The 16,762-nt window shown below is 39.8% G+C and overlaps 1 protein-coding gene across 2 annotated transcripts in view; it reads left to right on the top strand.

The window, feature by feature from the left end:
* HSPBAP1 (HSPB1 associated protein 1) overlaps positions 1 to 14,855 on the top strand; it is a 50,473-nt gene extending 35,618 nt beyond the window's left edge. Inside the window, exons 5-8 of one of the 2 annotated variants that reach the window (XM_022567145.2) lie at positions 1,875 to 2,046; positions 5,303 to 5,386; positions 13,992 to 14,102; positions 14,230 to 14,855. In XM_022567145.2, coding sequence (XP_022422853.2) covers positions 1,875 to 2,046; positions 5,303 to 5,386; positions 13,992 to 14,102; positions 14,230 to 14,769 — 907 coding nt within the window. In that variant the 3' untranslated portion in view covers positions 14,770 to 14,855. The remainder of the gene's footprint in view (positions 1 to 1,874; positions 2,047 to 5,302; positions 5,387 to 13,991; positions 14,103 to 14,229) is intronic. The other variant, XM_022567148.2, reaches the window with a different exon arrangement.
* Positions 14,856 to 16,762: the final 1,907 nt, after the last annotated feature.

Genomic DNA, 16,762 nt, shown 5'->3' with positions numbered 1-16,762 from the left:
CTTCCCGTGTGTTCTGAGTGGAGAAATAAGCCAAAGAAATTCAGTTGGGAAAACATTACCAAAAAATACCTGGGTTCTTTCTGTGATATAAAATTAATACAGCTTTACTTTAACTTTGTCGTAGACCATATTTTCTGGCCTCATATAGCTCTGGAGTAATAAAGTAACTAACTATTCAGGAAATATTTATTGAGTATCCTGCCGTGCAGATACCATGTGTTACAGTAGGAACAGAGGTGAACAAGTAAGACACCTCTCTGCCCTAAGAGAGTGTATGTACAGTTAGAGTGCAGGGAAGCCCACGGATTGCTGTGATATATCTAGGCAGAATGAACATGCCCTTGAGGAAGGTTTCGTAGAGCCATGCAACTGAAAAGGAGAAGAGAAAATGTTCCTGTTGGAAAGATTAGGGAAGATTTCAGAGGGGAGTTGCCATTTGGGATGGGTTTCAAAGGGTGGGTGAATGTTCAAAAGACACAGGTGGGAGGAGCAAAGGGACCAGCATGAGCAGAGCCCCAGGAAAGCGTGGGGTATATAGAGGGCCCAGTGAGTTGTCCGTGTAAGTTGTGCGTTAGAGACAGAGGATTAGTAGGAAAGGCAGGGTGGAGCCTGAGGGTCTTAATGCCCAGGCAAATACTGCTTATTCTCTGTTCTTTCAGCATCAGAACCAAGAGGTTTTTGAGCCTCTTTTGATTAAGAACACAAGGATGCAAATATATTACATTTTAAACTTAGCAAAGCAAATTGTATGGGATGGTTATCATCATGGCTGTTCCTTTGGGAAACACAGCTATAGTGCAGGGGTCTGGAGATCTGTGACATAGTACTGGGTCCACCACTAACACAAGCCCAGTGAATGACACTGAGCAAACCCTGACTCCCTCTTCCACTTCTTTGAATGTAAGATTAGACTGATGATCTCTTAAGGGTCCTTCCAGCTCTAACGTTCTAAACATCCTAAATGCCAAAAATTCTCTCAAACTAGTCATAGGTCTAGTGGGAGGGAGCAGCTTTATCATCTCTAAGGCAAAATAAGACTTTATATTTCCTAGTTTGAGAAGAGCAGTCAGCTCTTTTGAAAGGACATGTTTTGAAAAGACATGATAGCCCCTCTGTAACTGTCAGGGGTCCCTCTCTCTTTACTTCCCCATCTGTGTATTTCTGTCTGTCTGTGTCTCTTCCTTTTTCACACTTCTCCCTCCTTTGCTTCAGATGTCCTCGCTCTGTTGGCTCAAAGTATTGGTGTGTCTAGTGTTTTGTGAGTTAAGGTTTATCACTTCCAGTTTTCAAAAAATTTTAAAGTGACTGAAACATTTTACAGTTTTCTTTTTGAAAATTCCTATATTATACTACTTTTTAGTTGTGTGGCATCATTCGTGCATTTCTCTTCCTTAATGGGTCAACTTAACAAATGTTTAGGTTAAGGAATTTACAACCCCAATAGGGAGAAGTCTGGAAACGATTTGGTGGGTAGTTACTCTGGATGAATGGTTGCTCTGCATAAGAGAGGAATCCAGAGATTTCAAAGGGTAGAGATTATTCTGGGGAGCTCTAGACTCAGGGATGGAAACAGTTTATGAGGAGGCTGACTTTGATTTGAGATAAGAAAGAATGATCTTACAAAGGAGCTCCTGTCCCTGCAAAGAGGCTGCTCAGGGCATCATGAGATACCCACTAGTTGCTGTCCTTCCTTACCAGGTGTCTGCAGAGGAGATTCCAGCCCTGAGTGAGAGATGGGCCAGGTGACCCCTGCGGTTCCTGTATTCCTTTATGGATTGAATGAAAATGAGTGAAATCGAGCACTTAGCTGCTGCCTTCTTACATGTTTTGTCTCAAGTTTAGAGTACTAACTTGTATCTTATTTTTTTAACTAGGAAAAGATGGCATCTCTTTCCTCCTGAAGATACTCCTTTCCTTTATCCAACTAGAATCCCCTATGAGGAATCTAGCGTGTTCAGTAAAATCAATGTTGTCAATCCTGATTTAAAACGTTTTCCTCAGTTTTGGAAGGCTCGAAGACATATGGTTACCCTGAGCCCCGGACAGGTAATGGGAGCTTTAAAACATTGGTGACCTGTCAGTGGACACCCCAGCTATAACTTCTTTCAAGTCTTTATGCCACGTGCCTCCCTATCAATACAAATGACAATGGTTCCTTCCCTGCTGCTCTGCTATTGGAACGTAGCTTCCCCAGCTGGAGGCTTCACGCACGGATCATGGAGGGAGATGGGAGGAGGGAACACAGCTCCTCCTGCTGGTGAAGAGGAGAATGGCCTGTGGAGGAAGATCCAAAAACTCAGTTATTTCTTTTTATTTTTTTCTTTTTCTTTTTCTTTTTTCAGTTATTTTTATTCAGGTTAAGAGAAGGTGTCAAGGCATGAGTACTTGAACATTTCTGGAACATTTATTCACAATTAATATCTGTTCAACCATGATAAAATCCAGACACACAAACACAGGTTCGAATGCACCCAGTTAGTGGGCCAACAAAGGCAGAATGAACTAAGAACGATTTAGGGTTTTTTGTTTGTTTGTTTTAATTGAAGTATAGTTGATTTACAATATTGTGTTAGTTTTTGGTGTACAGCAAAGTGATTCAATTATATATATTTTTTCAGATTATTTTCCATTATAATTTATTGCAAGATATTGAATATAGTTCCCTGTGCTATATCGTAAATCCTTGTTGCTTATCTGCTTTATGTATAGTACTCTGTGTCTGTTAATCCCCCACTCCTAAGTTACCCCTTTCCGCATAACCAAACATGATAATTGTAAGTTTGTTTTCTATGTCTGTGAGTCTGTTTCTGTTCTGTATGTAGATTCATTTGTATCATTTTTTAGATTCCACATATAAGTGATACCATATAATATTTGTTGAGAATGATTTGCTTTTAAGCAAGAATGGATGTTACTTTTGTAACTGACTGTCTCTGAAACATTTCCAAAGGTTTAGTACTTAGTGCTGCTACCCAGTGGGGAATATCACCTTTACAACACTGGCATTTGCTGTCTGATATTTTAGTAACATTTGCAAGGTTTTCTTAGTCTCTCTCTTTTTTTTTTTTTTTTGTGGTACGCGGGCCTCTCACCGTTGTGGCCTCTCCCGTTGTGGAGCACAGGCTCCAGACGCGCAGGCTCAGCAGCCATGGCTCACGGGCCCAGCCGCTCCGCGGCATGTGGAATCCTCCCGAACCGGGGCACGAACCTGTGTCCCCTGCATCGGCAGGCGGACTGTCAACCACTACGCCACCAGGGAGGCCCTCTTAGTCTCTTAAGGAGACTTTATTCCTTTGATTATCCCTCTGACCTGCCTGTGTTCCTTCTTTTGCTCCCTTCTCACTGGCTCTTCCTGCTTCCTTTACACTCGAGTGCTCTGGCTCGAACGATTTCACTAAGTTTCCTCAACCCATCAGCAGTCATTCCCCATTCACCTATCCCCCCCAGCCCTTGACAACCACTTCTCTGTTTTCTTTCTGTATAGAGTTACCTATTCTGGACATTTCACATAAGTGCAGTTGTGCAGTCTGTGGACTTCCATGTCCAGCTTTTTTCACGTCGCATAATTATCCTCAAGGTTCATCCAGGCTGTAGAATGTTATCAGCACTTCATTCTTTTTTATGGCTGAATATATTCCATTATGTGGATATACATTTTATTTATCCATTAAACAGCTGTTTCCACCTTTTGGTTATTATGAATAATGCTGCTATAAACATTTGAGTACAAGTTTTTGTATGAGCATATATTTTCAGTTCTCTTGGGTATATACGTAAGGGTGGAATTGCTGAGTCATATGATAACTCTGTTTTTTAACTTTTGGGGGAATTGCCAAACTGTTTTCCACAGCAGCTGCACCATTTTACATTCCCACCAGCAATCTATGAGGGTTCTATCTTCACATCCTCACCAACACTTGTTATTTTCCTTTATTATTGTTATATTACTACAACTATAGCCATTCTAGTGGGTGTGAAGTGGCTGCTAATTCTTTTTTTCTTCTATTTTAATAGCCAAATTTGAATGAGTATTTCTGTCTATTGTATCAGTTTTCCTTACATCATGCTGTTTCCTGAATCCACCATAAACTGGCTCTCTCTCTTACCACTTTACTTGAAAGTATACTCTATGATAGGACATTAATGACCTCCTAATGACTAAATCCAGTGGCTGAAGTGGACGTTTTTAGTCCATTTCACTTCACTTTAGTTCTCTTAAAAGGAGGTCTCTTCCCATCTCCACCTTGTCCATAGCAAGTGCCACCATTTTCCTAAATCCGAAGCCCAGAAGCTTCAGATCATCTCCGTCTGCTGTACTCAGCCTTCCACAGACTCTTGTAATGACTCTGGATAAATGCAGTCCTTCTTGATTCTGCTCATTGCTTTTGTTTGCTATATCTTCCTATTTAAATCTTAACATTTAATTTAATAATTGGACCATTGCAAGAATCTCCTGTCCTTCCCAGACTCTCCCACAATGTCACTGTTTTAACCATCCCCCTACTCAGAACTTCTCAGCAACTCAAAATGCCTACAGGATAAAACCCAGATTCTTTATTCTGAACTCAGGGCCCTCCACTGGCCCTAACCTGATCCCCCACTTTATTCCCCTTTACTCCTTCTGCAGTAGTAAGACTGGCCTACTTGCTGTCCCTCGACAGTCCCACCTCCCTTGCCCACTTCTCCGTCCTGGTATGTCCTCATTCTCTCTTAGTCCTGGTTCAAATCACACTTTCTCCATCCAGGTTGCCCCTAACCTCCCTAGAAGCATGCCTGCTTCTCCCACCTCTGAAGATCTCTAGCACCAGTGTCCACTCCTCTGATTTACCACTTACATAATTTATAAATTATATAAGTGGTAAAAAGTGATTTACCACTTTTCTATATATTATTTTTTCATTGGCTAGATTTTAGACTGTGAGAAGGCTGAAACTATGTCCTATGTGTTTACCTCTGCCCTTTCTCAGAACTCATACAACTATTATGTGATGGAAAGGAGGAAAAGTTGCAATCTCAGAATCCTTTACTAAGATTTGGATGCAGACAGAGAAGGTCCAGGATAAAGGAGAGTAGAGACTGGAGAAGCTAGTAATATCCTTTGTAGAACATGCAACTTGTTAATTTAAGAAAAGGAATAAAAGGATTGTGGGGTTTTTTTTCTTGTTTCCCTTTCCTATTACAATCTTAGTATAAATTCATTTGAGTTTGTTTTTTTTCCTTAGCAGCTTCATTTAAGATCTGATTCTGACATGAAAATAAAATGTTCTCTTCTTGTGCTAACCATTTTTTGTTTGGTTTTCAGGTTCTGTTTGTCCCCAGACACTGGTGGCATTATGTGGAATCCATTGATCCTGTCACTGTCAGTATAAACTCATGGATTGAGCTGGTATTTTTTTTTTCTAATAAATGTAGTCTCCCTGCTTTTAAGATATACAGTGTCTGTCTATATAACTTGGTGATTAATTTTCACCAACACTCCAATGTTACTTTGTTTTACTGTTCCATAATTTATGTATTCTGTGCTGTTGATGAATAGTGAGGTTGGAAATAGGATTTTTGTGACACACCATTCTCTTTCTTTTAAGGGCACAAAATGGGCCCTGATGTTGGTGTGCCAGGTCTTCTCCCTTGACCAGTGTTGTTAGGAGAATCATGTTGGGCCTGGCTGGATCTGCCACGTGTGTCCCACGTTGCCAGTCCCATCCCCCACCATCTGGGCTGGAAATACTTGCTTCTTGGTTCAGTGTCCTCATTAATAATTGCAGAATTCTCAGTCCTGACTTACACATTTTCTCAGAGCAGTCTTTCAGTGCTAGGTGTTATCATTTTATTTCTCCCAAAGGCTTTTCCCCTCCAATATGCTGTGCTTAATCCTGGTTGCCTGCTCTACTTGACAATTAGAATGGCTTCTCTTATGGCTCAAGTCTGTCTCTTCCACCTGAGGTGTCATTGCATCTTTGTATGCTTTAACCAGAGGCTTTGACTGCACCTGTGCCCTCGTTAACCTGAGGCCTTGAATGCATCTCTGCTCTCCTGTACCCAAAACCTTGATTGCATCTTTCTCCTCTCTTTGGCTGCTGCACCCTCCCCTCACTCAGACTTCATATCCTTAGATAATGGGAAGGGCTTTGGCACAGGGGGAGCATACGGAATATTGTAACAGGAAGCTCTATTGTGTGGCTTAGAAGAGTCGTAACCCTTGGGTGAGAAGTATAATGGGAGATCAATGGACTTACAGTTAGAAATGCTGCTTAACTGATTGCCTTGCTTGGTATCCCCCTTTCTGCTCCAGTGTTCAGAATGTCCCTCTGAAAAGAAGTTGGTCAATTATAGTACTTAAGTCATTTATTTTCTTTTTCTCAGAGATCACATTTTTATGTTGCCTGTAGTCCAATGTCTGAAATCCTTTAATAATATGTATTTGTCTAGTTTTCCAGTTGTATATCGTAGGAAAGTAGTTAAGTTACTGTTACTCTATCACAGCCAGAGGTGGACATCTCAGTTGAATCATTTTTGTGCCCATTATCTGAAATACGTTATTAATGTTTACATTTTTTTAAGATAAGATTTCTTTGTCTCTAAGGGTAGTCAACATACTATTCTTTACTGCATGGTCTTATACATATTAAATAAAAAATACTAGGTGCAGTGCAGAAGGAGAGCCACTGCAGGCCAGCTTCTCCAACTCTGAAGGCACTCCAGGGATTGGAAACCATGAAATCCAAACATCAAAGTGAATGGCTTAATTTGCTATACCTCAACTTATCTTCAAGTGTTAATTAAAATTATCCACAGAAAACTGAATCAAAATTAAAATTAAACACATATATAGAGAAGCAAGAAGAGCTACAGTCCTGCAGCCCGTGGAATGAAAACAACATTCACAGAAAGACAAAATGAAAAGGCAGAGGGCTATGTACCAGATGAAGGAACAAGATAAAACCCCAGAAAAACAACTAAGTGAAGTGGAGATAGGCAACCTTCCAGAAAAAGAATTCAGAATAATGATAGTGAAGATGATCCAGCACCTTAGAAAAAGAATGGAGGCAAAGATTGAGACAATGCAAGAAATGTTTAACGAAGACCTAGAAGAATTAAAGAACAAAAAAACAGAGATGAACAATACAATAACTGAAATGAAAAATACACTAGAAGGAATCAATAGCAGAATAGCTGAGGCAGAAGAACGGATAAGTGACCTGGAAGACAGAATGGTGGAATTCACAGCGGGGAACAGAATAAAGAAAAAAGAATGAAAAGAAATGACGACAGCCTAAGAGACCTCTGGGACAACATTAAACGCAACAACATTCGCATTATAGGGGTCCCAGAAGGCGAAGAGAGAGAGAAAGGACCCGAGAAAATATTTGAAGAGATTATAGTCAAAAACTTCCCTAACATGGGAAAGGAAATAGCCACCCAAATCCAGGAAGTGCAGAGAGTACCAGGCAGGATAAACCAAAGGAGAAACACATAGTAATCAAATTGGCAAAAATTAAAGACAAAGAAAAATTACTGAAAGCAGCAAGGGAAAATTGACAAATAACATACAAGGGAACTCCCATAAGGTTAACAGCTGATTTCTCAGCAGAAACTTTACAAGCCAGAAGGGAGTGGCATAATATATTTAAAGTGATGAAAGGAAAGAAGCTACAACCATATTGTAGATTATTCTACCCAGCAAGGATCTCATTCAGAGATCCTCGGAGAAGGCAAAAGCTTTGCAGACAAGCAAAAGCTAAGAGAATTCAGCACCACCAAACCAGCTCTACAACAAATGCTAAAGGAACTTCTCTAAGTGGGAAACACAAGAGAAGAAAAGAACCTATAAAAACAAACCCAAAACAATTAAGAAAATGGTAATAGGAACATACATATTGATAACTACCTTAAACGTGAATGGATTAAATGCTCCAACCAAAAGACACAGGCTGGCTGAATGGATACAAAAACAAGACCCGTGTATATGCTGTCTATAAGAGACCCACTTCAGATCTAGGGACACATACAGACTGAAAGTGAGGGGATGGAAAAAGATATTCCATTCGAATGGAAATCAAAACAAAGCTTGAGTAGCAATATTCATATCAGATAAAATAGACTTTAAAATAAAGAATGTTACAAGAGACAAGGAAGGACACTCCATAATGATCAAGGGGTCAATCCAAGAAGAAGACATAACAATTATATATGCACCCAACGTAGGAGCACCTCAATACATAGGGCAAATGCTAACAGCTATAAAAGAGGAAATCGACAGTAACACAATAATAGTGGAGGACTTTAACACCTCACTTACACCAATGGACAGATCATCCAGACAGAAAATTAATAAGGAAACAAAAGCTTTAAATGACACAATAGACCAGATAGATTTAATTGATATTTATAGGACATTCCATCCGAAAACAGCAGATTACACTTTCTTCTCAAGTGCACACGGAACATTCTCCAAGATAGATCACATCTTGGGTCACAAATCAAGCCTCAGTAAATTTAAGAAAATTGAAATCATATCAAGCATCTTTTCTGATCACAGCGCTATGAGATTAGAAATAAATTACGGGAAAAATACGTAAAAAACACAAACACATGGAGGCTAAACAGTACATTACTAAATAACCAAGAGATCACTGAAGAAATCAGAAAATACCTAGAGACAAATGACAATGAAAACACGACAGTCCAAAACATATGGGATGCAGCAAAAGCAGTTCTAAGAGGGAAGTTTATAGCAATACAATCCTACCTCAAGAAGCAAGAAAAATCTCAAACAATCTAACCTTACACCTTAAAGAACTAGAGAAAGAACTACAAACAAAACCCAAAGTTAGTACAAGGGAAGAAATCGTAAAGATCAGAGCAGAAATAAATGAAATAGAAACAAAGAAAACAATAGCAAAGATCAATAAAACTAAAAGCTGGTACTTTGAGAAGAAAAACAAAATTGACAGACCTTTAGCCAGACTCATCAAGAAAAAGAAGGAGAGGACTCAAATCAATAAAATTAGAAATGAAAAAGGGGAAGTTACAACGGACACCGTAGAAATACAGAGCATCCTAAGAGACTACTACAGGCAACTCTATGCCAATAATATGGACAACCTGGAAGAAATGGACAAATTCGTAGAAAGGTATAACCTTCCAAGAGTGAACCAGGAAGAAATAGAAACTATGAACAGACCAATCACAAGTAATGAAATTGCAACTGTGATTGAAAATCTTCCAACAAACAAAAGTCCAGGACCAGATGGCTTCACAGGTGAATTCTATCAAACATTTAGGGAAGAGCTAACACCCATCCTTCTCAAACTCTTCCAAAAAATTGCAGAGGAAGGAACATTCCCAAACTCATTCTATGAGGCCACCATCACCCCGATACCAAAACCAGACAAAGATACTACAAAAAAAGAATATTACAGGGCTTCCCTAGTGGCGCAGTGGTTGAGAGTCGGCCTGCCGATGAAGGGGACACGGGTTCGTGCCCCGGTCCGGGAAGATACCACATGCCGCAGAGCGGCTAGGCTCGTGGGCCATGGCCCCTGAGCCTGTGTGTCTGGAGCCTGTGCTCCGCAACGGGAGAGGCCACAACGGTGAGAGGCCCGCGTACCGAAAAAAAAAAAAAAGAAAAAATTTGTATGGAGACACAAAAGACCCCAAATAGCCAAAGCAGTCTTGAGGGAAAGATACGGAGCTGGAGGAATCAGACTCCCTGACTTCAGACTATACTACAAAGCTACAGTAATCAAGAAAATATGGTACTGGCACAAAAACAGAAATATAGATCAATGGAACAGGATAGAAAGCCCAGAGATAAACCCACTTATCTATGGTCAACTAATCTATGAGAAAGGAGGCAAGGATATACAATGGAGAAAAGACAGTCTCTTCAATAAGTAGTGCTGGGAAAACTGGACAGCTACATGTAAAAGAATGAAATTAGAATACTAACACCATACACAGAAATAAACTCCAAATGGATTAAAGACCTAATTTAAGACCAGATACTATAAAACTCTTAGAGGAGAACATAGGCAGAACACTCTTTGACATAAATCACAGCAAGATCTTTTTTGACCCACCTCCTAGAGTAATGGAAATAAAAACAAAAATAAACAAATGGGAACTAATGAAACTTAAAAGCTTTGCACAGCAAAGGAAACTATAAACAATACAAAAAGACAACCCTTAGAATGGGAGCAAATATTTGCAAACGAATCAACAGACAAAGGATTAATCTTCAAAATATATAACAGCTCATGCAGCTCAATGGTAAATAAACAAACAACCCAATCAAAAAATGGGCAGAAGACCTAAATAGACTTTTCTCCAAAGAAGACGTACAGATGGCCAAGAGGCATATGAAAAGCTGCTCGACATTACTAATTATTAGAGAAATGCAAATCAAAACTACAATGAGGTATCACCTCACACCGGTTAGAATGGGCATCATCAGAAAATCTACAAACAACAAATGCTGGAGAGGGTGTGGAGAAAAGGGAACCCTCTTGCACTGTTGGTGGGAATGTAAATTGATACAGCCACTATGGAGAACTACCATATGACCCAGCAATCCCACTACAGGGCATATACCCAGAGAAAAACATAGTTCAAAAAGACATATGCACCCCAATGTTCATTGCAGCACTATTTACAATAGCCAGATCATGGAAGCAACCTAAATGCCCATCAACTGACAAATGGATAAAGAAGATGCGGTACATATATACAATAGAATATTACTCAGCCATAAAACGGAATGAAATTGGGTCACTTGTAGAGACGTGGATGGACCTAGAGACTGTCATACAGAGTGAAGTAAGTCAGAAAGAGAAAAACAAATATTGTATATTAATGCATATATGTGAAATCTAGAAACATGGTACAGATGAACCGGTTTGCAAGGCAGAAATAGAGACACAGATATAGAGAACAAACGTATGGACACCAAGGGGGGAAAGCAGGCGGGCGGGGAGTGGGGGGATGAATTGGGAGATTGGGATTGACATATATACACTAATATGTTTCAGATAGATAACTAATAAGAAACTGCTGTATAAAATAAACCTTTAAAAATACTATACATGAAAAAAAAGAAAGAAAGAAATTCTGCTTGCAGCACGCTGTATTGGAATCAGAGCAAATATCAAGGTAGAATGCATGGAGTTCACTTCCACTCCCAGGAGTTCACTTCCACTCCCAGTGCCAAAGTCACGTCTACAATAGCCTTACAGATGCTTTGCCTCCCAAGATAGCTCATTCCATCGTGGAGCTGTCACCTGCCTGCTTGTAACCATACCCATTACTTCTAAAACTATACAGAATTTTTTTTTTTCTGTTTTAACTATTTGAAGGGGACACTTTTTATGGCTGGCGTCTTCCATTCAGCATAATGTTTTCAAGAATCATCCATGTAGTAGCATGTATCAGTACTTCATTCCTTTTTTTTATGGCTAAAAAATTTTTTATTGTACAGATATACCACATTTTGTTTATCCACTAATCAAGTGATGGACGTTTGGGTTGTGTCTACTTTTGGTTATTATGAATAACGCTACTGTTAATATTCATGTACAAGTTTTTGTGTGGATGTATGCTTTCATTTCTCTTGGTATGTACCTAGGAGTGGAGTTGCTGGGTCATATGGTACATCAGCCAAGGCAGGCCAGCAGGCTGGGAATTCAGACAAGAGTTAAAGTTGCTGTCTGGAGTCCAAAATCTGTAGAACAGGCTGGCAGGCTGGAAACTCACTCAGGATTTCTGTTGCAATCTTGAGGCAGAATCTCGTCTCCAGAAAACCTTAAATTTTACTCCTGTGGCCTTCAACTGATTGGATGAGGTCCACCCACGTTATTGAGGATAATCTCCTTTTACCTAAAGTCAGCTGATTATAAATGTTAATCGCATCTACGGAACACCTTCACGGCGACATCTAGACTAGTGTTTGACTAGACAGTTGGTCACCATAGCCTAGCCAAGCTGACTTATAAAATTAACCGTCTGGTAACTCAACATTTAACCTTTGGGGAATTGCCAGGCTGTTTTTCAAAGCAGCTGTACTGTTTACATTCCCACCAGCAATTTGTGAAGATTCTGATTTCTTCATATCCTCGCCAACGCTTGTCGTTACCTGGCTTATTATAGCCTTCCTAGTGTGAAGTGGTATCTCATCCTGGGGATTTGCCTTTGTTTTATTAATTTAGTATTATGTTTCTAAGATTCATCTGTGTTGTCACACGTAGCTGGTCATTCATTTTCACCATGATATAATATCCTCTTGTGTTAATGTACTACAATTTGATTCACTTTTCTGTTGATGGATAATTGGGTTGTTTCCAATTTCTTTTGCTTTTATAAATAGAATATTCTTGTACACATGTGCAAGAGTTTCTCTAGAGAATATGTATATATGTATATATCTAGGAGTGGAGTTGCTGGTCTATAGGGTACACAATACTCAAGTTTATAAAATAATGCCTACATGTTTTTCCACCATCAACAAGATTTCTGTCAAGCACATTTCTCCACCGTTTGGAATTATCAGACCCTCTTTTGCCAGTTTCATGGGTTTCTTGATTTGCATTTCCCTGATTATGAATGAAGCTAAGCCTATTTTCTTGTGTTTTTAACCTTATAATTGTTCTTTTTTTGACATGTTTGTCTTCATGTCTTTTGCCCATTTAAAAAAAATCAGGTCATTTGTCTTATTGATCTGTGCAGATTCTTTATATATTCTGCATATTCATCTCCTATCACTTATATATGTTACAGACATCTGGCTTGTCTTTTCCTTTATGGTATCTTTTGATGAACGAAACTATTGATTTTAATGTAATTTATCACTAGGAATTCCCTGGCAGTCCAGTGGTTGGGACTCTTTGCTTTCATTGCCGAGGGCCTGGGTTCAATCCCTGGTTGGGGAACTAATATCCCACAAGCCACACAGCGTGGCCAAAAAAAAAAAAAAGATTGCCAAAAAAAGAAAAATTTTTTTTTTTTTTTTTTGCGGTACGCGGGCCTCTCACTGTTGTGGCCTCTCCCATCGCAGAGCACAGGCTCTGGATGCGCAGGCTCAGTGGCCATGGCTCACGGGCCCAGCCGCTCCGCAGCATGTGGGATCCTCCCGGACCGGAGCACAAACCCGTGTCCCCTGCATCAGCAGGCAGACGCTCAACCACTGCACCACCAGGGAAGCCCCAAAATTTTACATATATATACACATATATATATAATGTAATTTATCATTAACACCATAGTTTATACTTACTGTCTCTTTTAAAAGACCTTTTTAGATATTTAGTCATCTCATTATTGTGGCCAAGAATGTTTATTATAATTATTTCCTGTTCCTCAAGAAATTAGCTTATCAAAATGATCCTCTATAGCAGGGGTCCCCAACCCCCGGGCCGTGGACCGATACTGGTCCACGGCCTATTAGTAACCAGGCCGCACAGCAGAAGGTGAGCAGCGGGCAAGCGAGCAAAACTTCATCTGCCGCTCCCCATTGATCCCCATCGCTCGCATTACCGCCTGAACCATTGCTCATGTTACTGCCTGAACCAATCCACCCCCCACATCCCGTGGAAAAACTGTCTTCCGTGAAACCGGTCCTTGTGCCAAAAAGGTTGGGGACCACTGCTCTACAAGGGATTATTCCTTTGTCTGTAATACTCTTTTTTTTTTTTAACTTTAAACATGTCAGAGAATGGAAAATATTGGGGAAAAAACCACAAGGTGGTTCATACTTAAGGTCTATGTCTTATAGACAGCATACACACTTAAATTTGGTTGGTGAAATATTCTGAAACTCTTCTAGGTGGCAGAGGGGAGTGAATACATAAAAATTGTGGCCTGCCAACAACATATTCCTTCAGTAACAAATCTTACGTTAATGAGAGAACGGAACACACAATTAAGAGACTCTACTCTGTTTTAAGCAATGAGACACAGAGACAAATGAAGAAATGTGTCTTTTTTTAACCTTGATTTAGGAAGAGGACCACCAAGCCCGGGTAGAAGAGGCAATCACCCGCATGCTTGTGTGTGCCCTGAAAACTGCAGAGAATCCACATGATACGAGAGCTTGGTTAAACCCAACTGAGGTAGGTCCCTTCTGGTTTTCATCATGGCAGTTAGTATCCTGTGATAAACCAATCCCGGCTGGAACATTTGTTTTCCGATTTATGTAAGTGCCTATAACCATTTTAAAGAGTCTTTCTTTTTCCTTAGGTTGAGGAAACATCCCATGAAGTCAATTGTCGCTACTTAAATGGAGCCGTTTCTGCCTTTTTTGATCATTATGGAACATCTAAGGTAGTGGAAACCCAAGCGCTGAGCACAGACGGAGAGTACGTGATAAAGGAAGAATTAAACGTGCACAGCCACGTGGAGGTAGAACAAACTAGTAGCCACAACTTAACCTTGGGAACAGTAAAACAGGAGGCAGCAAGTCCCTTTGGTCCTGATCTGGTTCCTGTGATACCAGGTTCCCAAGAACCACCCTCAGAAAGAGGAGGCATGTTTGCAAGTGATGGTGAAGACTTTGTTGGCAAAAATGGAAAACGCTTTGGAAAATTGCATTATACCAAGAGACAACGAATGATGAGTGAAAGTGAGAATGCAGTTGTGGAACAAATTGCTTCAAATAGTACTGTGGCCCCTTCCCAAACATTCATTTCTACAGATGACTTGCTGGATTGCTTGGTGAGTCCACAGGTAACCAGGATAGTGGCACAACTTTTGATTCAAGGAAAAAGTTTGCGACTCTAATAGAAAATAACTTTTTCAGTAATACTTTAAGAATATTTTTTAAATAATATAGTTTTAAAATAAAAGATGAAATGGCAAAAGGGCAATTTGCATATGCTTATAAATGTCCTGTTCTCACCTAATTAACATTTTAGTCTCTTGCCACCTTCTTGCATACACATTGCTCTTTGGACAACCTGGCTCTTTGTTATTGGTAGGCCTCTTTCTTCAGTGCCTTTGCCTTTCCTTTCCTATCTCATCAGCCTATCTCAAATGTAAGCCCCTAGTGTTCTCACCAAGAAATAGTCTCTCCATCAGCAGGGGTCACCTGCTGCTTGTTTTTGTAAATAAGGTTGTATTGGAACACAGCCATGCCATTCATTTACATATTGTCTGTGGTGGCTTTAGGGTTACGGTGGCAGAGCTGAGTGGTGACAGAGGCAGTATGGCTCGAAAAGCTGAAAATATTTTAAAAGTTTGCTAACTCCTGATCTAATGCATCCATTGGGTGAATTGTAGCTTTTTGGGAGGTAGGGGTGCGGTGGTTAATTTCAGTAGATATCATGGATTCTTTGTCATAAGATGGTGTGGGAAGATTTATGATTGTTTTAAGTTCTTGATCTCTTAATTCAAATGCAGGTTGAAGTCTAGCCTTGATCTGAAGTGATCACATTTCTCAAATCCGTAGAATTCTCACTGGTTAACCCCTGTAATCCAGAGCAGAATACCAATCAGGAGAAAAGTAGGTGGGGGCCCAATAAGAGGCCTCCTTGTGTAAGGAACTGGGACATCTAGGAACACCAGCCCTGGAATAAAAAGGACCAAATGCTACTGACTCCTGAAACTAACTAAAAGCTTGGCTTAGTGAACTTGATCCCACTCTCATTACATTTTCAATATGTGGGGTAATTATTATCATTACCGTCTAAGTAAGAATTTAAAAATTATAAAAACATATTGAACTCAGTAACCATTCAAAACAGAAAAGATACACAAAGTCACCTTTTAAGAAGAATTGACTACTGGCCCCATCCTTCTCAGGTCAAACTGATGGTACCAGTAAATCCCAAGAGAGTACGTACTTTCTGGGAGAAAGGAGGAAGGGAGATGAACATGCCCAGGAAAAGAAGGATCTGAAAAAAGACCCTTCTGTAGCACTTACCACCATCTGACTACTATATATTTGCCTATTTATTTGATTACTATCTCCCCCAACGAGAATGTCACTGCCTGAAGGTTTGGACTTTGTTTTGATGATTGTATATTTGCAGAGTCTTGATCAGTGCCCAGCACATGGTAGGTGCTGCTTAAATATTTGAGTGGATTTTTTAAAAAGGAGACCTTGTTGGCCGATACTCCTTCAGAAACACTGGGGCAGAGGATGTTGTGGCTAAAGGTGAGATGTCTGTTACCTGTAGTAGGTATATATCCCTATCGCAGAAATAGACATTTGTCTTCAGCTATATATTTTTTTTTTACACCTGCCCTCACTGAGAGCTCCCCCATACCCTCCTTTACACAGAATTCCCTCCCCCGCTCCCTCCCCCAGGGTTCCCTCACCGGCTCCCTCCCAGATATTTTATTATATTTGCTACTACTTGGACCAGTGTTTTTCAAGTTGTAGATTGTGACCCATTAACAAGTCATAAAATCAATTTAGTGGGTGAGACCAGCATTTTTTTTTAATGTAGCAGGATATGTAATTTCAGTTAATTCAATAGTAAATATAAGTATTATTTTGTGAAACTGTCCAGGAAAAATTGTTTTCAGAGTAAATATACTTCATAAATCTTTTCAGTTATATCTGTGTGTATACTGGGCCTGATATAAAATGTATTTCTTAGTGTACGTTAGGGTCAGAAAGGTTTGAAAGCTGTTCTGAGGGCAAAGTATTGATTTCAGTTAGAGGTAATAGTTTCTGGCATGCAGAGACCTGGGTAGAGAGTTTAAGACATTGATATGAATGCATTCGAAATGTAAATGGGTGTTGGGAGATAATTTCCTAATTTTGTAG

The sequence above is a fragment of the Delphinapterus leucas genome, chromosome 4 (assembly GCF_059928025.1).
Source record: "Delphinapterus leucas isolate spDelLeu-1000000601 "Yukka" chromosome 4, BTC_Dleu_Yukka2, whole genome shotgun sequence".
NCBI classification, from domain to species: domain Eukaryota; kingdom Metazoa; phylum Chordata; class Mammalia; order Artiodactyla; family Monodontidae; genus Delphinapterus; species Delphinapterus leucas.
Note: the sequence above shows the minus strand (reverse complement) of the source record. Positions and strands in the feature narration are given on the sequence as shown.